The 21,549-nt window shown below is 38.5% G+C and overlaps 1 protein-coding gene across 4 annotated transcripts in view; it reads right to left on the bottom strand.

Annotated features, from left to right (window-relative positions):
- Nucleotides 1–2,220: 2,220 nt before the first annotated feature.
- Nucleotides 2,221–21,549, bottom strand: part of LOC149811911 (peroxisomal membrane protein 11C-like) — a 50,842-nt gene continuing 31,513 nt past the window's right edge. For 2 of the 4 annotated variants that reach the window (XM_089992580.1, XM_089992582.1), the window contains 7 exons: nucleotides 3,493–3,701; nucleotides 3,319–3,393; nucleotides 3,175–3,249; nucleotides 3,008–3,088; nucleotides 2,806–2,880; nucleotides 2,560–2,733; nucleotides 2,221–2,470 (listed from right to left, as the gene is read on the bottom strand). In XM_089992580.1, the coding sequence (XP_089848706.1) occupies nucleotides 2,435–2,470; nucleotides 2,560–2,733; nucleotides 2,806–2,880; nucleotides 3,008–3,088; nucleotides 3,175–3,249; nucleotides 3,319–3,393; nucleotides 3,493–3,684 (708 nt within the window). In that variant the 5' untranslated portion in view covers nucleotides 3,685–3,701 and the 3' untranslated portion in view covers nucleotides 2,221–2,434. Of the gene's footprint in view, nucleotides 2,471–2,559; nucleotides 2,734–2,805; nucleotides 2,881–3,007; nucleotides 3,089–3,174; nucleotides 3,250–3,318; nucleotides 3,394–3,492; nucleotides 3,706–21,549 lie in introns of all 4 variants that reach the window. The other 2 variants (XM_089992579.1, XM_089992581.1) reach the window with 1 other exon arrangement.

The raw sequence follows: 21,549 nt of genomic DNA on the forward strand, positions 1-21,549 counted from the left end.
TAACAGATGAAAGCAGAGTATGCTCCGGTAGAGTTTTCTGCTTAGAGCGAGAATGGATTGTTTTGAACTATTTAAATCCTACAACATAAGGCTTGCTACATACGCAAACTTTGCGGAACGTTTTGGCGCGATAACGATGGAGGGCAGTTTTGTCCTTTTCATGAACCGACGATTCAGTTTTCTAGAACAAGGGCATTTATGTCCGTTCGAGGAAGAGGAAGCGAATGGCGGTAAAGGGTACTTAAGTCTTTGTTGCGGCACCAAATTACGATGCAATATGATGCAGACACACATGGGGATACATGTCGGTCTGCATCTTATACGTGGCACTATTTGGAACCCCCGAACATGAGATCTGAGTACCGGCCCTGTTCGGGGGGGGAGGAACATATAACCTGCTTTGGTTAAAAACCATCCCCGTGGGGAGATGGAGGTGGGGATAGAGGTTGGGATTTTGAGACAGGGTGGGGGTGGGGTCCACTGCCATCCCTACTCACACCCTTACAATCGCCCTTAAAACAAATCTCTCTTCCCCCATCATACTGCTTTTTAGCACTTGTTTCCCACTTTCATTTCTTAGTAACCATGGTGCAGAGCCCTTGTGGCTATTTTGTTAAGAGTAATTTAGGTAAAATTGCTTGCTTTATGAGTAAAGATCAGGGACTTCGTCCTTTTTATTATTTGGCATTTTTTTTCATTTCTCTTTTTCACCCTTACTTTCTACTAAGATTTCACTTTCACCATTTCAATTTAAATCCAGCTATTGCTCTCTCTCTCTCTCTCTCTCTCTCTCATAGGCGGCGGTTATGTGGATGGAGGAGGAATGGCATGACAATGATGGGAGAGATGGTATCCTTCTTGTCAGCCAATATCACTCGGGGGCATTGGTGATGAAAATTTTGAGTTGATAAATGAGTATGTCTTGAAGTGCGCACCTGGCAACCACTGTAATTTGTCCACTTGACATTGGATGACTAGGGCATAGGGGAGGGCTGGCCCGGTCAACTGCCCGGCCCGTCATGATGGGCTGGCCTGAAAACCCTACCCCATAGTCAGCCCATTAGGCCCATGCCCCTAATCGAGCCGGGCCAGGCCTATTATATAATATATATTATGTTATATATAATATATATAATAGGCCGGGCCAGAGGCCCGGTTAAGGCCAAGCCAAGGCCAAATATACTGGCCTAGGCCCAGCCTATGGCCAGTGCCCACCTCTAAGTAGCGCAGAGGATACACCCTTGCTGGAGGGGAGGTGGGTCTTGGAGTTGTCCATCTCTAGACAAAATGGTAGGGTTCCCAAGACAATCAAATACAAGAAAATGGCAGGTGCCTTTAGGCCGAAATGGCTGGCGGTTTTTCACGATCGTAGAGGACCGAAAGCCTATCAACGGCTTCTAACACATGAAGGAATAACAGAGCGATTTCTGATCCTTTTGAACTTTGTTGTAAGAGAGAGTGGAAATTTTAGGATCTTTGAAATGAAAAAGAGCGGCGAGATCAACGTATTAGAGATACAACTCCGCAAAGTCAGGCCCCGAGATGCGTATGGATATGATGTTTCAGCCTTGATGACCTCGGATCTTACTGTAGCGAAACAGATCCCTCTTATATAAGAACCGAGCAATCATGCACACACCCTTTGGGTTTTTGAAACAAACGGTAAGAGATCCCTACAAGTGAACTAACCTGTGAACTTGCCTTAAAATTCATGGCTGGGATTCCCCCTCGGTGAGATTTGGAGGATTGACAATGGCCACTTTCAACTTGTTCCTCTCCACCACCACACTGCCCCCGGCCACCCCTCCCCTCCCTAGCCCACCCCACCCCACCCCACCCACCCACCCCACCCCACCCACCCACAATGTTTTAGCCAAAACTCAGATGGTTCATCTAATAACCAATAAAAGGGGAGGGGGATTTAAAAGAAAAAGAAAAAAGGGCACTCAACTTTAGAGGTGAATGCGTCCTATAGAAGGCTAAACAAGCGCTACATTGAAAAACAAAAAATTATGTTTTCAATTCAGATGGCCAACAGAAAGCAACTCCAGGTCTTTATTTGACAATTTCCACAAAAAGATAGTCGCTTTCTTAGTTTATTCATAAATGTAGGTCTGTATATGGGGTACATGGCAAAAGATGGGTCACATGTGAAAACTTCCCTTGTTAGTAATTCATTCATGTTGGAATCAACTCATGCCAATATATGCCATAAAACCATTTTACAGTAGCAATCTGAATTTTATTATATTATTCTAGGCTATTGATCAGGATGAGGCATTTTTGCAGCCCAGTTGACAATGCCAGATAGGTATTTCATTAAGATTTTACAAGCGCAAACAGAAACATACGATTAACATGGCCACATGTCCCATCCAAGTTCTGCTGAAAATCATGAATGCTCCATATATTGACAAAAGATTGCCTTCCACCATCATGGCGCCTTGCTCTTTTCTGGCGAAGGAAGCAACTGCAAACGCATGTTGCAACAAGCAAACATGCTCATTAGTATAAGAACAATCAAACAAAAATGCCATCTCTTTAATACACTCGGCTCACCTGGTAGCAGGAGATGAGGGAGCTGATAAATCCAAAGCCTCCGGTTACCCGAGGAGTGACTTTCCCTGGTGCCAATTGCAGCAGACCAACTGCAACTACGATATCAAAAGAAGCTTTCACCAGAGCTAAAAGCCTCTCGTTTGATTTTTTAACCTTCTCAAGGTATTGTTCATTCTGCTCACAGAAATTAATACAGATGTTCAGAGTATGAAATGAGCAATGAAGCTAGTTCAAAGACACACATACTTTGCTCTTATCATTTTGGTTGGGATTTTTCTCCAACTTTTTCATGGATGCAGATAATCTCCCAAGCTCCGCAAGCTAAAAGGTATAGCAAATGCTAATCAGGTTTACTAGTGACATGTAACTGTATTCTGATTCCATCAGTACAATTGCATACAACTTTAACAAAGTTCCCACAAGCACAAAAGGACATAAGGCTGCAAACCTCATTTATGGTACTACAGACTGAGGAACCCAACCAACAAAAGAGGGAAATTCTGCCGATCAACTCTGCCCATTCTTTGTTCTATCACAAGAAGAGTGTAAACCTTCAAACTACCTCCTTATCAATAGCCGGAAAAAGAGTGGGAACAACAATAAAAAAATCCTCACCTTGTAGATACCTGTTCTTCCAGCCCAAACAACTTGATCTAGAAGCAAGAAGGTTGACAACAGAGCATTTTTGGACTGCAGAAGACGACATTTAAGAAGGCAAAAATGAAATAACATAAAGTGAAACCAAAAAAATATTCATACCTTTCCAAGCAAAATTAGTGGAAGGGGAGTTCCTCTAAGTGGTGGACTAATCAGAGCATGAAAATCATTAACAAACTGCAATTTTACATTAATTAACAAATGAAAGCTGCGAATGATAGAAAAATAAGACCAAAACAAGGTTCCTTGAAATAAATAGAACAATGACAAACTAACCTTAAACAGCCGAAAAACTTTGCGCGCCAAGCTAGTTGTCTTGTCAACATTTTGAGCAGTACCTGGGTCACCATTGCTCACAAATTTTGAGCCATACTGGATAGCTCGGCATATCTTATCCCTTGTTTCAGCTTTGTTCAGATATGCAACTAGAAGAGCAAGTTCTGCACGGCTTGCATCTAATGCACTCATCCTTTATCCAAAAGGACCTGCCTATGGAAGATAAAATGTTAATCTTCAATGAAGTCACCTTTAAAAAAAAGTATGAATAGCTATACATATTCATCATAACATACAACCCTTGCTTATTGAACAAAACCAAAATAAATTCACTTAATGCAGCTACATATTTAGTCAGCCAGCAAGACATGCTTGGAGTTCTGTACAGTTGAATGTGACAGCTCAGTAGAGTTGAACCACTTTAATCAAGAGTTCAGGCAGTTTGAATTCAGCTTGGCCTCAAAACAGGAAGGAAAAAGAGAAATATTGAAAAATACAACAACAACTCCGCCTTCATCCCAAAACAATTGAGGTCGGCGATATGAACCAACAAAGAAAATCATTCTGGGTCTTCCACATGAATCCTCCTCCAATCATTTTTATCCAATGCCATATCCCCGGTGAGGTTCAAAACATTCATATCCTTTCCTATCATCTCCATCCAAGTCTTCTTAGGCCTACCCCAACCTCTTTTAACTAATATATTTTCCCATCTCTCCATCCTTCTAACTGGAGCATCATTAGGCCTTCGCCGAATATGTCCAAACCACCGTAAACGATTCTCTCTCATCTTATTTTCAATGGGTGCAACGCCTACCTTCTTACGTATCTCCTCGTTCAGAATCTTATCTTTTATTGTATTTCCACACATCCATCTAAGAATACGCATCTCAGCTATACTCATTTTTTGAATATGACGTCTCTTGGCAGCCCAACATTCCGTACCATATAGTAAAGCGGGCCTAATAGTCGTCCTATAAAACTTTCCCTTCAACCGCAATGGCATTCTATGATCGCACAACACTCCAGTTGTACTTTTCCATTTCATCCACCCAACCTTTATCCTATGATTTACATCTCCATCAATTTCTCCATACTTTTGAATGATAGATCCCAAATATTTGAAACAATCATCCACCGATATTTCTTGCTCACCAAGCTTCACTACACTCCCATCACTATTTTGTTGCTTACTAAACCGACATTCCATAGATTATGTCTTACTCTTACTCAACTTAAAACATATTGCTTCCAATGTCTGTCTCCATAATTCTAACTTAGCATTAACCCCAGCTCTAGACTCATCAATCAAAACAATATCATCAACAAACAACATACACCACGACACATTTTCTTGAATTGATCTTGTAAGCTCATCCATCACTATAGCAAATAGGAAAGGGCTTAAAGCAGATCCTTGATGTAACCCAACCATTATAGGAAAATTGGTTGTCACCCCTCCACAAGTGCGGACATTGGTTACTACTCCTTCATACAACAACAACTACGCCTTCATCCCAAAACAATTGGGGTCGGCGATATGAACCAAAAAAGAAAATCATTCTTGGTCTTCCACATGAATCCTTCTCCTCCAATCATTTCTATCCAATGCCATGTCCTCGGTGAGGTTCAAAGCATTCATATCCTTTCCTATCACCTCCATCCATGTCTTCCTAGGCCTACCCCGACCTCTTTTAACTAATATATTTTCTCATTTCTCCATTCTTCTAATTGGAGCATCATTAGCCCTTCGCCGAATATGTCCAAACCACCGTAAACGATTCTCTCTCATCTTATTTTCAATGGCTGCAACGCCTACCTTCTTACGTATCTCCTCGTTCTGAATCTTATCTTTTATTGTATTTCCACACATCCATCTCAGCATACGCATCTCAGCTACACTAATTTTTTTAATATGATGTCTCTTGGTAGCCCAACATTCCGTACCATATAGTAAAGTGGGCCTAATAGTCGTCCTATAAAACTTTCCCTTCAACCGCAATGGCATTCTACGATCGCACAACACTCCAGTTGCACTTTTTCATTTCATCCACCCAACCTTTATCCTATGATTTACATCTCCATCAATTTCTCCATACTTTTGAATGATAGATCCCAAATATTTGAAAGAATCATCCACCGGTATTTCTTGCTCACCAAGCTTCACTACACTCCCATCACTATTTTGTTGCTTACTAAACCGACATTCCATAGATTATGTCTTACTCTTACTCAACTTAAAACCTCTTGCTTCCAATGCCTGTCTCCATAATTCTAACTTAGCATTAACCCCAGCTCTAGACTCATCAATCAAAACAATATCATCTGCAAACAACATACACCATGGCACATTTTCTTGAATTGATCTCGTAAGCTCATCCATCACTATAGCAAATAGGAAAGGGCTTAAAGCAGATCCTTGATGTAACCCAACCGTTATAGGAAAATTGGTTGTCACCCCTCCACAAGTGCGGACATTGGTTACTACTCCTTCATACATATCTTTAATTATACTAATATACTTGAGAGAAACACCTTTCTTCATCATTGTCCACCAGAGAACGTCCCTAGGTACTCTATCGTATGCCTTCTCCAAATCAATAAAAACCATATACAAATCTTTGTTCCTCTCTCTATTTCTCTCAATAAGTTGTCTAAGAAGATGTATAGCTTCCATAGTTGATATTTCAGGCATAAAACCAAATTGATTCTCCGATATCATGACAACCTTCCTCAACCTAGACTCAATCACCCTCTCCCAAAGTTTCATAGTATGACTCATGAGTTTTATACCATGATAGTTTGTGCAATCTTGTATATCACCCGTATTCTTATATAGAGGCACCGAAGTACTCTTCCTCCACTCATTAGGCATCTTATTTGTCCGCCAAATCTTGTTAAAAATATTTGTCAACCATTCTAAACCTTTCTCTTCCAAGCATTTCCAAGCCTCGATAGGTATACCATCTGGGCCAACTGTCCTTCTTGATTTCATTTTCTTCAAAGTCTCTGCAATTTGTTTCTTTTGAATCTTGCGCATGAAGTCACGATTCATCTCATGAAAAGGAATGGACAAGTCTCCAAGATCATGAGCATGACTTTCATTAAATAGCTTATCAAAATAATCTTTCCATCTCTCCTTAATCTCCTCATCTTTGACTAAAACCCTTTGTGTTTCATCTTTGATACATCTAATCATACCCAGATCCCTCGATTTCCTATCTCTTATCTTTGCAAGCCTATAAATATCCTTTTCGCCCTCTTTGGTATCCAACTTGTCATAAACCTCCTTATATACCTTATCACTCGCGTTTCGAACTACTTTTTTAGCTTTCTTCTTTGCTATCATATACTTCTCCAAATTCTCATTATCATGACTCTTACTTAGATTTCTATAACACTCTCTTTTAACCTTAATAGCTAATTTGACATCCTCATTCCACCATGATGTATCCTTACCTAGCGGTGCACCGCCTTTAGACTCACCCAATACCTCCTTAGCCACCTTTCTCATGCCACCCACTATCTTATTCCACATTAATTATGAATCCTCCTCGAGACACCAATCAACTTCCTTAACTACGTGCTCTACAAACACTCTTTGTTTAGCTCCTTTCAGTGCCCACCACTTAATTCTAGGATCTATCCTATGTCTATCCATTTTGCGACATTGTCTAATTCTAAGATCTAAAATTAAGACTCTATGTTGTGTAGCTACACTTTCTCCCAGTATAACCTTACAATCAATGCAACAACCCCTATCTCTCTTTCTAAGTAGGAAAAAATCTATCTGACTCATATTAACCCCATTTTTAAATGTTACTAGGTGAGACTCCCTCTTCCTAAACCAAGTGTTTGCTAAGATCATATCATAGGACAAACCAAAATCTAAAATCCTTTCTCCACTTTCGTTTCTTTCTCCTATACCATAGCCTCCATGGATACTCTCAAATCCATCCCTACTAATGCCTACATGTCTATTAAGGTCACCGGCGATGAAAAGTTTTTCACCATAAGATATCCCTTGTACTACTCCATCTAAATCTTCCCAAAATTGACGCTTAATGAAATCATCTAAACCTACTTGAGGTGCATAAACACTAATAATATTAATAATATTCGTACCTAATACTAATTTAATAAGTAAAATCCTATTACCCTTCCTACGGACCTCAACTACATTACGTATAAACTCACGACTCATAACAATCCCTACTCCATTCCTATTTCTATTTATTCCTGTATACCAAATCTTATATCCCCGAAGTTATATCACTTTTGCCTTCTCACCTACCCATTTGGTCTCTTGTAGACATAAAATATCAATCTTTCTCCTACACATAACATCTACTAACTCTACCAACTTACCAGTTAAAGACCCTATGTTCCAAGTGGCTAACTTAATTTTATGGTCTTGGACTAACTTCTTTACCCCCACCCGTCCAACAAAGTGAGGGAACCCTTGCCTATTTGACACCACACCCAAGCGTCGGTGTGACGCGTCGCTTCCGGGCGACGACCTAGCAACCATTGCCCATTTATCACTGCCTCCGGGCCTATATAGTACAGCGCATCGCTCAGTAGGGAACGCCCCAACGAAATTCTCATATTGGTTCATATTCATAGGGTATGACTAAGTTTTTATGCTGGCCTACCGCAACCCTCCTCCTTTATCTGGGCTTGGGACCAGTAGTGTATAACTAAACAGTTATACACATGCGGAGAAATATTGAAGAATGATGAACCAAAATTGTGATTTTGCAAGAGTACATGCAAGAGCTACTGTTGTCATGAAATGGCATGGAATCCAAGACACATGTAATACAAAAGAATAACAACAATTTTATCAAACATAAATGAAATCCAAATGCATTCTCATAATGCATTTGGCTAGATGCAATAAACCATACATAGCCATGAGGAAAAAAAGACATAAAAATTAAAAATATTTTATTAATGAGGAATATTCACATGAATATACAAGTCAACATCACTACAACACTCATGCACACACACAATTAGGGGTGGCAAAATATGACACGACCCGCCAACCCGCTTCTTAGGTGGGTTCGGGTTTGGCTTAAACGGGTTCGTGTCGTAAACGGGTCGACCTGCCTAACCCGTTTATTAAACAGGTTGGGTTCGTGTTAGGGGTATGCCAACCCGCCAACCCGGCTGACCCGTTTAATACACAGGTTAGGCAGGCGGGTCAACCCGTTTACCCAAACCCGACCCGCCAACCCGTTTACCCGACCCTGACCCGCCCGCCCGCTAACCCGCCAACTCGTTTACCTGATCCTGACCCGCCCGCTAACCCGCCAACCTGTTTACCCGACCCGTTTATTAAACGGATTAACCGTGTCGTGTCGGGTTACCCGTTTAATAAATGGGTCAGGTTCGTGTTTGCCACAGCCGACCCGTTTAATAAACAGGTCGGGTTCGTGTTAAGGTATGCTGACCCGCCGACACGACCTGCCAACCCGACCCGATTGCCACCCCTACACACAATATACACCCACCCTCTCTCAGCTATACAATAAAATGATGAGCAATATATAAAGGAAGACATAATGGCTAGTTTGAATAGTCAAACTAACCGTTAGAGCTAGTTCTAACGGCTCAAATTAGCTATTAGAGCAAATCCCAATGGCCAGTTTGACTATTCAAACTAGCCATTAAAGAAAATTCGAACGGCTAGTTTGATTAGACAAACTAGAGTTGCCAGTCAGGAAAACGAGAGTGGGAAGCCAGACGACTTAGAAGCGAACCAGGAATCGTCTCGAAAGTGACCTAGGAAGAGAAAAAAGAGAAAAAAGTAAGAAAAATAAAAAACCACAAAAAAATAAAAAAATAAGAGGAAGCGTGCATCCCCTAAATGGGAAGTACGCTTACCAATTTTTTTGGCGCTTCCTCGCACGTTTCAGAAGCGCTGCAAGAGCTAGTTTTTCAAAAAAAAAATCGTATCTAGGTTGGATCCGAATCGGATCCAGTTCTAAATACCCCCCCCCCCTCTCTCTCTCTCTCTCCCTGATACCTCTCTCCCTCGACCCTCCCGTCTCTCGCTCTCTCCCTCTCCCTTCACCGGAGCCGGAGCCGCACAACCTCAGGTCTCTCTCTCTCTCTCTCTCTCTCTCTCTCTCTCTCTCTCTCTCTCTCTCTCTCTCTCTCTCTCTCGCTCGCTCTCTCTCTAGCAGGTTCGACCGGCAGGAGGGCGTTGCCCCTCCTGCTTTCGCCTGTTGTTTTCGGCCAACAGGCAAGGGGCGTCACCCTTGCCTTCCTGTGTTTTCAAACCGGCAGGCAGGGGCGACGCCCCTGCCTCCTTTTCCTTTCTGACAGGCAGGAAGACCCCCTGCCTGTCTCTATTTTTTTGACCAGAGGGCAAGGGCGTCGCCCCTTGCCTTCCTTGGTTTTCCGACCAACAGGCAGGGGGCGACGCCCCCTTGCCTGTTTCTATTTTCGACCAGAGGCCAGGGGCACTGCCCCCTGCCTTCCCATGTTTTCCGACCATCGGGCACGGGAGGCGACACCCCCTGCCTTTTCCTTGTTTCAACCAAAGAGCAGGGGTGCCGCTCCCAGACTTTCCTATTGTTTTCAGGCCAGTAGGTAGGGACGATGCCCCTGTCTCCTCCTTTTTCAGCCAGCAGGTAGGGGCACCGCCCCCTGCCTCCACCCCTCCCCTCTCGCAGCTAGTCTGGCTCAACCGATCCTGGCTAACCTCGGTTCCCGAATCGGCTCACCCCGATTCAGAAACCGGTTTAGCCAGGCGAACCAAACCAGGGTCCAGTTTGGCTCCTTGCGAGACAAACACAGTACCAACGCATGATTTTAAAAGATGAACTTCCTTATGCTATTTACAAAGCACAACGAACCCTTTGGCGCACCCCACCAGCGTAACACACCCTACGCGTGCACCGAGGCACGAGCCACTTATCACCTACACCCAGAATCGTCAGCAAAGCCGATATTCTCTAAAGTAAGGAAAAGTTACATAAAGGATAATGAAAGGACAAATCCTAAAACTTGTGAATAAGCATATAATTTAAATATATATATGTATATATATATATACACACACACACACACACTTTTAATTCAAGGACGTAGTTTTGCGATCCTTGTCATTTACTTTGCCGCCGCGTTATTATGTACACAGACTATTGTTTACCCATTTATTTAGCTCGATGTGTGGTTTCGCACATCGAGCCCTGCTTTGTATTGTTTACTTCGTCGTCGCGCTATTAACTGCATAGGTTACTGTTTATGCATTTATTTAGCTCGATGTGTGGTTTCACACATCGAACCTTGCTTTGTACTATTTACTTCGCCGTCGCGCTATTACGTGCATAGGCTACTGCTTATGCATTTATTTAGTTGAAGTATGGTTTTGTACCACGTGTATTGCTTACGCATTTATTTAGTTGATGTACGATTTCGTACCTCATGCATTGCTTACGTATTTATTTAGCCAATGTACGATTTTGTACCTCGTATATTGCTAATGTATTTATTTAACCGAGGTACAGTTTTGTACCTCATAAATTGCTTACGCATTTATTTAACCGAGGTACGGTTTCGTACCTCGTGCACTGCTTACAAATTTATTTAGTCGAGGTAAAGTTTCGTACTTCGTGTATTACTTACGCATTTATTTAGCCAAGGTACAATTTCGTACATCGTGCACTGCTTATACATTTATTTAGCAAAGGTATGGTTTTGTATCTTGTGTATTGCTTACGCATTTATTTAGCCAAGGTACAGTTTCGTATGTCGTGCACTACTTACGCATTTATTTAGCCGAAGTACTATTTCGTACCTCGTGCACTAATTATGCATTAATTTTGCTCGATGTGTGGTTTCGCACATCGAGTCTTGCCTTATCTTGTACCATGTTTGCCTTTTTAAAAAAAGGATTTCTTGTGAGAATCCAGTATTCAAGTATGCGTTTGTTTTGAAAAGCAAAAAATGGCATTTAAAGGTTGCCTAATCGCAACTAAGCTTTTCCCAAAACGACACCGTAGGGTGAAGTCCTTGCAATCTTTTACAGGATACCTGATATGACCCGGGTATCCCAGTCGGAGGCATGGGAAATTAAAAATGGCTAAGGTTGAGGGTTTCTTTCGAGAAACTCGTATCCCTTTTATCGTAAGCAGTATCACTAGACATGCACAGCATGTTGATACTATGATAACTAGATGAGAGATTTATAGCAATCTCATAACATGCAAATTGCACAATGATATAAAAATGGTAATCACACAAAAAGTGATAATCCCCTTCACAGGCAAGATGCTCGAATGTGTTCAACGAACCAGATCATGTAGAATGGGTTGTCGGTTAAAATAGAACCTAACGCACTCGTTCGCCTCCTTGTTTCCGTCAAGGGAGAGGATGGGATTGTAATGAAATATGCGGAAATAAAAGGAGTGCTATAAGCACTTGTAATGTCCTACAATGGACAATCAAAAGAGACAACAGCCAAGTCCACTAAGGGACAACACATACACAAGCCTTAAGAAAGGCAAAAATATAAAAACCTCCTTATTGAGAAAATAGAGGTTCACCCCTATTTATACAAGAAAAAGAGGATAGGAAGGGAGGCCACATGGCCTCAAAAGGTATGCCAAAAAGGGGGCTCCCATTGAGTCGTTGGGAGCCCCCAACGACTCAATGGTGGGGCCCCTTAAGTGGCATAAAAGAAAGAATGAAAAAATAAAATAAATACAAAAATGATAAAAATAAAAAAGAGGAAAAAAACAAGTATCTCTATCGGGTACTGTGTGAAATGACCATAATACCTCTATCGGGTATTATGGTGTTCTAGGATATATATATATGACCATAATACCCCTATCGGGTATTATGGTGTTCTAGGATATATATATATATATATATATGACCATAATACCCCTATCGGGTATTATGGTGTTCTAGGATATATATATATATATATATATATATATATATATATATATATATTTTAACACTCCCCCCTCAAACTTTACGGGGAGATGACCGAAAGTTTGCCAAGGAGAAATAAGAAGCGAGGAGCAGGAAGTGCTTTAGTAAAAAAGTCTGCGAGTTGATATTCAGATGTGACGTATGGCAGTGTAACTGTTCCACGGAGATACTCATCACGAACATAGTGACATTACATTATTATATGTTTGGTCCACTCATGGAAGGTGTGATTGCTGGTAATATAGATGACACTTTTGTTGTCACAACAAAGCTTCGAGACACCAGAAATTTCAATGCCCATATCTTGAAGAAGACTTTGAAGCCACACAAGTTTCATTGTAGTAGTTGTCATAGCCCGGTATTCAGCCTCAATAGATGATAGGGAGACTTTCTGTTGTTTTTTGCATCTGCAAGCAATTAGCGAATCTTCTAAAAGGACACAGAAACCAGTAGTTGAGATTCTATCATTTGGGTTTCCTCCCCAGTCAGCATCAGTATAGACAAGCAAATTTAATGGAGTGAGGATAGAAATCAAGGTTTTAAAACCCGTGACTCGGAACTCGACTCGTTCTTTATTGACTCGTGACTCGGCGGGTCAACTCGGTGACTCGGACCAGGTTTTGTTAACTTTTGATTTTAAAAGAAAAACAATATATAATTTGTCTGAAACCATGTTTTTGAGTAAACATAGTCTTCAAATGTCTGTAAGAATATAAAAACAACTGCAAAGAGCTATAGAGGTTTGCTTGAATAATTGAATTTGATATCTATACAAGAACTTTGACTAATTCATGACTTGAATTAGAGGATTTGGTCACCATGAGTTCAGTCTGCTACTACCTAAGGTTCCTAAAATGGCCAATCATATATGCTAGCTTGTTTTAAAAGTTTTAATTCCCTCTCTAACAAATCCATAAATGTAAAACAGGGATATATGTGCATATTTAAAGTTTACAGTAGGCCCAATATCAACATAAATAAGCAATTTTCTCATGTGTAAAACTATGCAGAAAATATATTAATGGCACAACTATAAAAAGACTACTAATATTTGAATATGTACAATGCTTGTTCACATAACAAATGGATGATGAAACCTAAATGTGACTTCCCATAGGCACAGTTGGCCCGCCATATATAGTGAGAATCATTTCTTTAAAATATTTTGCTAGAATAAGTTGATAACACAGGGTGAACAGTAGTTCGAACAACATGGCGATTTTATTCTATGTATTTAAATGCTTTTTTATATTTAAATGATTTTTATTTTCTTTTTTATACAAAATCTGGGGGTAACCCTTGTTAAAATATATGTACTTATATATTTCGAAACTGTAATTTGAAACTCAAAAAACAAATTTCAAACATCCCAAAACTCGCCCGAGTTAGGCCGAGTCAAGCCGAGTCAAGCCAGAGTTTTGGCAAACCGAGTTTGCCTTGCCGGGTTGACTCGCTGGAGGGGCGAGCCGAGCCGAGTCAGCCGAGTTAACGAGTTGACTCGGCGAGTTTTAAAACACTGATAGAAATAGCCCTTTAGGTAGAGTGTTTTTGATATAGCGAATAATCCAAAGCACAACACTCATATGCACAGTTGTAAGAGCATGCTGGAATTGGCTGGCAGAGTGAACAACGTGAGCGATGTCCCTGGTGATGGTCAGATAGGTGAGAGATTCAATGAGTTGTTTGTAGGGTGTAGGATCATCCAATAGAACCCCATCCTCCAACCGTAGTTTAGCGTTGATGACCTCTGAAGTCTCCACCTTTTTGTCATCTGAAATTCCAGATTTGGAACATATATCTACAACAAGCTTCATCTGTGACAATATATACCCTCGGGGAGAATATGCAACTTCAATACCAAGAAAATATCTAAGAAATCCTAAATCAGACATATCAAAGTTATTTTTTAACATATTTTTAACATCAATAATGCCACTTTCATCATTGCCTGTGAAAATCATATCATCAACATAAAGTAAAAGAATAACAATACTATTACCTGCACTTTTAACAAAGAAAACAGTGTCAATATAACAAGAACGAAATCCCAACTTGATCACAATAGCACTAAATTTATCATACCAAGCCTTAGGGGCTTGTTTAAGACCATATAAAGCTTTTAATAATTTAAGAGTTTGACCTTGTTCAAGAGTAATTCCTGGCGGAGGGTCCATATATACTTCTTCATTTAATTGACCATTAAGAAAGACATTTTTAACATCTAATTGAAATATGGGTCATTTCTTAGATGATGCTACAACAATTAGGATTCAAACACTAGTCATTCGAGCAACAGGGGCAAAGGTTTTCTTATAGTCAATGCCGTATTCTTGTGAGTATCCCTTAGCCACTAATTTTGCTTTATATCGTTCTAAGGAATCATCACTTTTAGTCTTAACTTTGTAAACCCAACGACATCCAATAACTTTTTTATTTGGAGAAAGTTGAACTAATTCTCAAGTTTTAGCCTTCTTTAAGGCATTTAGTTCTACCCTCATTGCTTCAATCCAATGTGATATATTTTTAGATTGATTATAATGAGACGGCTCATAGTATGAATGTAAGGCTATTAGACATGCTCTATAATTTGGTGAGAGAGATTCATATGAAACAAACCTATTAGGTGGGATTGATTCTCTAGAGTGTCTAAAGGGTTATTCTTCTAGAGGTTCATTAAGCCGAGAGAATTTTTCTAAAGCACTAATAGGTTTCTCTTACTCACGCCGGGTGTAAACATGTAGATTGTCATTATTAGTTGGTGATATTTCAATATTACGTGTGTTTTCTAATATTTCCAAATGACTTAAAGATTTATCATTTGTATCTTCTAAAAGATCATTTAAAAGCATATATTCAATTTCATTTTGTTTATCTAATATTTCAAATCTTCTAAAAATGTCACATCTTTTAAGACATAATTTATTGTTTTTATAATCAAAACATCTATAGCTCTTTTGATTTTCACCATATCCCAAGAATACACATTCAATTGCCTTTGGTGATAATTTATCTCTTTTATGTAAAAGAACAAAACATTTACATTCAAAAATACAAAGACGATTGTAATCGGGTGAGATTTTTAAAAGTTTTTCATAAAGAAAAATATTATTTAATTTTGAGGACGGCATTCGATTAATTAAGTGGAGGTTAACACGGCTTCGACCAAAAAAATTTTAGGAATATTTTTAGAAATAAGTAATGATCTAGTGCTTTCTACGATATGCCTATGTTTTCTTTCTGCTAGACCGTTTTGTTGTGGAGTTCTTCAACATGATCTTTGATGACAAATGTCATATTTTAGATATGTTTGAAATTCATTTGATAGGTATTCTCCTCCGGAGTCGGATACGTGACTTTGAAATTGATTTTGAATTTTTGTACAAAATTCTTTAAAAAAGGTAAAGACTTCTGATTTAAGTTTAAGAAAATAAATCCATACATATCTAGTATAATCATCAATAAAGGTCACATAATATGAATAACCACCTTTAGATAAAACCAGAGATGGTCCCAACACATCGGAATGCACCAACCAATTCAAAAGGTCTAGTTGAAATAAAGGTTCTTGTAGGAAATAGAATCCACTTCATTTTTCCAAAAATGCAATCTTTGCAATTGATATCTTTTTCTTTACAAAACTTGTTTCCAAAAGGAAAAAGATACATTTTAGAATAACTTGGATGTTCAAGTCTTTTATGCCAAGTTTCAATACTTTTATCTTGGAGATAGTACAAAAAGATTTTGCAGGGAGTGTCAAGTGATCCATATAGTAAAGATCTCCCTTTCTATGGCCTTGCCCAATCCGCTTTTCGGACTGGAGATCCTGCACAAAGCACCCTTGAGATGAGAAAGATATTTCACATCCATGGTCGACAATTTGGGAAACGGAAAAAAGGTTGAGATTTAGTTTATGAACTATTCTTACTTTTGGAACAAAAAAGTTTTGAAAATTTTTAGGATCTAGAGTTTCAATGTCATTTATTTTGACAAAAGTTCCATCGAACGTAGAGACACAAGATGTTTTTAAATTGGTGTATATGTTGGTTAAAGCATTTTCATGGGGAGTCATGTGAAAAAAAGCTCCAGAATCTAAAATCCAAGAATACATACCGGGAGATGATGAAGAGGCAATGGCGGCACCGAAAGTGGAGAAAGTAGCCTTTAAGATTTGTTGGAGAGCTATGCATATTTGGCCAAGAGTGTCTTTGAGATCCTCGTTCTTGCCTTCATCTTCTTTAGTGGAGGATTCCTTAACAGAAGGCACCTTAAGCTTGAAAGTCCCATTTAATTTTGGGCAAGCGGATTTGATATGTCCCGGCTCATAACAATGATGACATATATGTGAAGAATCTTTGCAAACAATCAAGTTTTCAAATAACTTGATACTTCAAATACTCAATACACAAAATAAATGCACAGTGTTTATAAGCTTTACACCATAAAAGAAGTGCAATAAATGCACAATGTTTATAAGCTTTACACCAAAGAAAGTGCAATAAATGCACAGTGTTTATAAGCTTAAGGAGACAACTCCTTACTCTAATACATGCATACAATGGGCTCACATAGCCCTTATTTATAAGCAAACTTAAGAGACGTTGGGCTATTCTCAACAGCTCTTATTAGAGACGTTGAGAATCAGCCCAACGTTTATTTTTTAAAACTGTGTACACAGTCAATGGCTGACTGTTGTACATTGTACACAGTCAGCCACTGACTGTGTACAAAAACATTATAAAAAAAAACAAAAATAAGAAATGAAAAAAATTACAAAAATAAAAAAGAGGAATTACAATCATATTCAAAAACATGAATATGCATAAAATGTAGAAATGACTAAAATACCCCTACAGCCAATACAATAAAGAAATATATATTTTATATATACAAGTAGATGAATACATATACATATATAAAATATATATATATATATGTATATGTATCTTCTTTTATATATATAAAATATATATAGAAAATACATCGTCTTATAAATTACAATTTAACACCCCCCCTCAAACTTAGGGCAAGATGACCGAAAATTTGCAAAAGGAGGAAATTGAACCGCGAAGCACACAAAGCTTTGGTGAAGAAATCTGCCAACTGATATTCTGAAGTTACATATGGAAGATCTATAACTCCTTTCAGATACGCTTCCCGAACATAGTGATAGTCCATCTCAATGTGTTTAGTCCACTCATGAAAAGTATGATTTTTGGCAATGTATATTGCACTCTTATTATCACAGCATAGCTTGGTGGGCCCTTCTATTGAGATCCCCATGTCTTCTAATAGCTGATGAATCCATACAATTTCCATGATAGTAGTCATCATGGCACGATATTCAGCTTCTGTTGAGGATAGAGACACTTTTTGTTGCTTCTTACATCTCCATGAAATCAGCGAGTCTCCTAAAAACACACAAAAACCAGTGGTGGAGTGACGGCTATTTGGGTCACCTCCCCAGTCAGAGTCAGTATAAGCAATTAATTTTAATTCAGAAGAAGAGGATAAGAATACTCCCTTGTTTAGTGTGCCTTTTATGTATCTCACAATCCGCAAGATGATACTCATGTGAATTGATGTTGGTGCATGTTGGAACTGACTTGCAGTATGAACTGCATGAGAGATATCTGGTCTAGTAATACTCATATACATCAAAGATCCCACAAGCTGTCTGTAGGGGGTGGGATCAGAGAGAGGAATACCATCATCAATCTTCATTTTGGCTCCTACTATAGCAGGAGTTTCACAAACCTTATCATCTATAATACCTGACCAGTCAATAATCTCAGAGACAAGCTTAGTTTGAGATAAAAAATACCCTCTATGAGAGTAAGCTACTTCAATACCCAAAAAATAAGTTAGAAATCCCAAATCAGACATTTCAAACCTATTCTTCAAAATTGATTTTATGCTTTTAACCCATTTAGAATCACTTCCGGTTATAAGCATATCATCCACATATAAGAGCAGAATGACAATCTCTGCATTGGTTTTTCTAACAAATAAGGCAGTGTCAGTGAAACAGGAAGAAAAACCATTTTCTAACATTACGGAGTTAAATCTAGCATACCAAGCCTTAGGGGCTTGTTTTAAACCATAAAGTGTTTTTCGAAGACGAAGCACTTTCCCTTTAGGAGTCTCCATTCCTGGTGGAGCATCCATATATACATCTTCATTCAGATCACCATTTAAGAAGGTATTTTTAACATCCATTTGATAGATGTTCCATTTGTTGATTGAGGCAACGGTAATGAGACATCGGACAGTGACCATTCGGGCCACAGGGGAAAAAGTTTCTTCATAGTCAATCCCATATTCTTGACTATATCCCTTTGCAACTAATCGAGCTTTATATCTCTCAAGAGATCCATCGCTCTTAGTTTTTACCTTAAATACCCATCTACACCATATTGCTTTCTTACCCTTAGGAAGATTTTGGAACTCCCAAGTTTTTGCCCTGTTGAGAGCTGAAAGCTCACATTCCATTGCTTTCAGTCATTCATCATTCATTTTGGCTTCTTCGAAGTTTTTGGGTTCTATATAGGAATGAATGGCGCTAAGGCAGACTCTATGTTTAGGAGTAAACGAATCATATGAAATAAACCTAGAAGGCATCTTTTTACTTCTCTCAGTTCTTCATAGGTTTTCATCATTTGTTGAATTGGACCCACTAGGTTCACTGAATTTTTCAATTGCACTCCTAAAACTGTTTTTATCTCTATGGGTATATGTTATAGGATCTCTCAATGCTCATTCACTTCTATGTTGGGAGATAGGTGGATGGGAAGAGCCATCTTCTTTATCATTGACGTTATTATGAATGAAATCGTCATCACTATCATCATCATGTGCTAACATTTCAAATAAAAAGGAGTAATCCATATTTTCTTCAAAGAGTTCACTCCTTTCAAAACCATTAACATTTTCCAGAAAACTCACATTTTTTGAAACATATAGCTTGTCATTCTCAATATCATAACAATGAAACCCTTTTTGGGTTTCAGAATATCCAAGAAAAGCACACACAGGCAATGGCTTTTGGCAAAAGCTTGTCATTCTTGTCAGTAAGAACGAAACATTTGCAACCAAAAATTCTCAACCGACTATAGTCGGGTTCTTTGGTATACAATTTTTCAAAAGGCGAGATATTGTTCAAGTTTTTAGAAGGTAGCCGATTTATTAGATAGACAAATGCTAAAGCCGCTTCAGCCCAAAAACCTTTTAGGATGTTTTGAGAAACAAGTAATGTTCGAGTTGTCTCTATTATATGTCTATGCTTCCTTTCGGCTAATCCATTTTGTTGAGGGGTTTTCAGATAAGAACTTTGGTGAAGAATACCATGACTTTCAAGATAATTTTTGAATTCACTTGAAAGGTATTCTCCACCAGAGTCACTTCTAAAAATTTTTAGATTCTCATTAAATTGATTTTTAATCATCATATGATAGGTTTTAAAAATTGAGAAAACTTCATATTTGTGTTTAAGAAAATAAATCCAACAATATCTCGTGTAGTCGTCAACAAAAATGACATAATATGCAAAGCCTCCTTTTGATAGGACAGGTGTCGGTTCCCATACATCCGAATGGATAATTTCAAAAGGTCTTGTTGTAAACATAGATCTTTCACAAAAAGGCAATTTTTTCATTTTCCCAAGAATACAGTCATTACAAGTTAAAACACTTTTACATAGACTTTTAACAAAAGGTAAATGAGAAATTTTTGCAATATTTGGATGTCCAAGTCTCTTATGCCACACATTAATATCCTTTTGTTGGACAACATTACAAAACAGGTTCTTTGGAATTTGAAGGGAATCGACATAGTATAAATCGCCCTTCCTAGAGCCTTCCCCAATCAATCTCCCGGACCGGCGATCCTGTATCCAACATTTGTTAGATGAGAACTTTATATCACATTCATGATCCGAGAGTTGAGAAACAGAAAGCAAATTTAAGTTTAATTTGGGTATAAATCTAATTTTTCGAATAAAGAACCCTTGTTTTTCAAAATTTTCTATTCCTTTTACTTCAAGAGATGTTCCATCCGCAGTTGAAACAAAAGATGGAGAGGGATTTTTTGAGTATTCGGAAAAAGAACTAAAACTTGGGGTCATGTGAAAAGAAGCACCCGAATCTAAAAGCCAAGAGGTCTTACCGGAAGGAGAAGAGGTTGACATGGTGGCTCCGGAAATAGCCCCTTTTAAAAGAGGTTGAAGTGCATCCATGATTTGTTGCAATGAAAGAGCTCCATTTGAAGATGACGAGCACTCTTCCTTTTGAGGTTGGGATGTAGTAGCCATGGCAAGTAACTTTTTCCACTTTGGGCAAATAGGCTTGATATGCCCCAGTTCCTTATAAAAATGACATAAAAGCTTGTTATAATCCTTCTTCCCTCCTTGACCACTTGAGTTTTGATTCTTGAAGTGAGGAGGCTTGTAGGTCCTTAAGTTTCTCCCTGTGAACACCCCAAATTTTTCAAAATCTTATAAATATTTTTTTTTGCCCCTGACCCCATTTTCTGAGTAATTGAGTCAGTTTTAAATCTAAATTCCAGTTATTTCTTAGATTTTATTGAAATTAAATTCATTTTTATACATCTGACTCAATTTCGGATCTGGATCCATTACCAAAATCCAAATTTGAGCCTCATTATCCAATTTTTAAAGCAAATTCTCAAAATTACCAAAATAACCTTTTGAAAGGCTCAGACAGTTCGTCCGGTATCCGTTTGGATCCATCGCGTTGTATTCCTCGATTCGAGGTTAAAATTCAAATATTTTCTCAAAACTTGGGTCCAAACCCATTTTCTGAAAAAATTTCCCCAAAACAATCCTGATTTCTCAGAAAAACCCTTCTTTTGTAAATATTTTAAAATTTTGTAAAATTAGTTTAAATTCCTTAGTTTTTAGAGTTTTGTTTTCATAAATACAAAAAAATAGAAAATTTTGAGAAAAGAACAAAAAAATAAAAAAAAAATTTATAGAAAAGAAAAAAATAGTTTTGAAAATCTCCTTTTTATCCTTTTCTAAAAACCCTTTTTTGAAAACATTTTTATGAAGAACCATTTTTTTAGAAAACCTTGTAAAGGAGCCTC

The sequence above is a fragment of the Nuphar pumila genome, chromosome 17 (assembly GCF_984573655.1).
Source record: "Nuphar pumila chromosome 17, dmNupPumi1.hap1.1, whole genome shotgun sequence".
Classification (NCBI taxonomy): domain Eukaryota; kingdom Viridiplantae; phylum Streptophyta; class Magnoliopsida; order Nymphaeales; family Nymphaeaceae; genus Nuphar; species Nuphar pumila.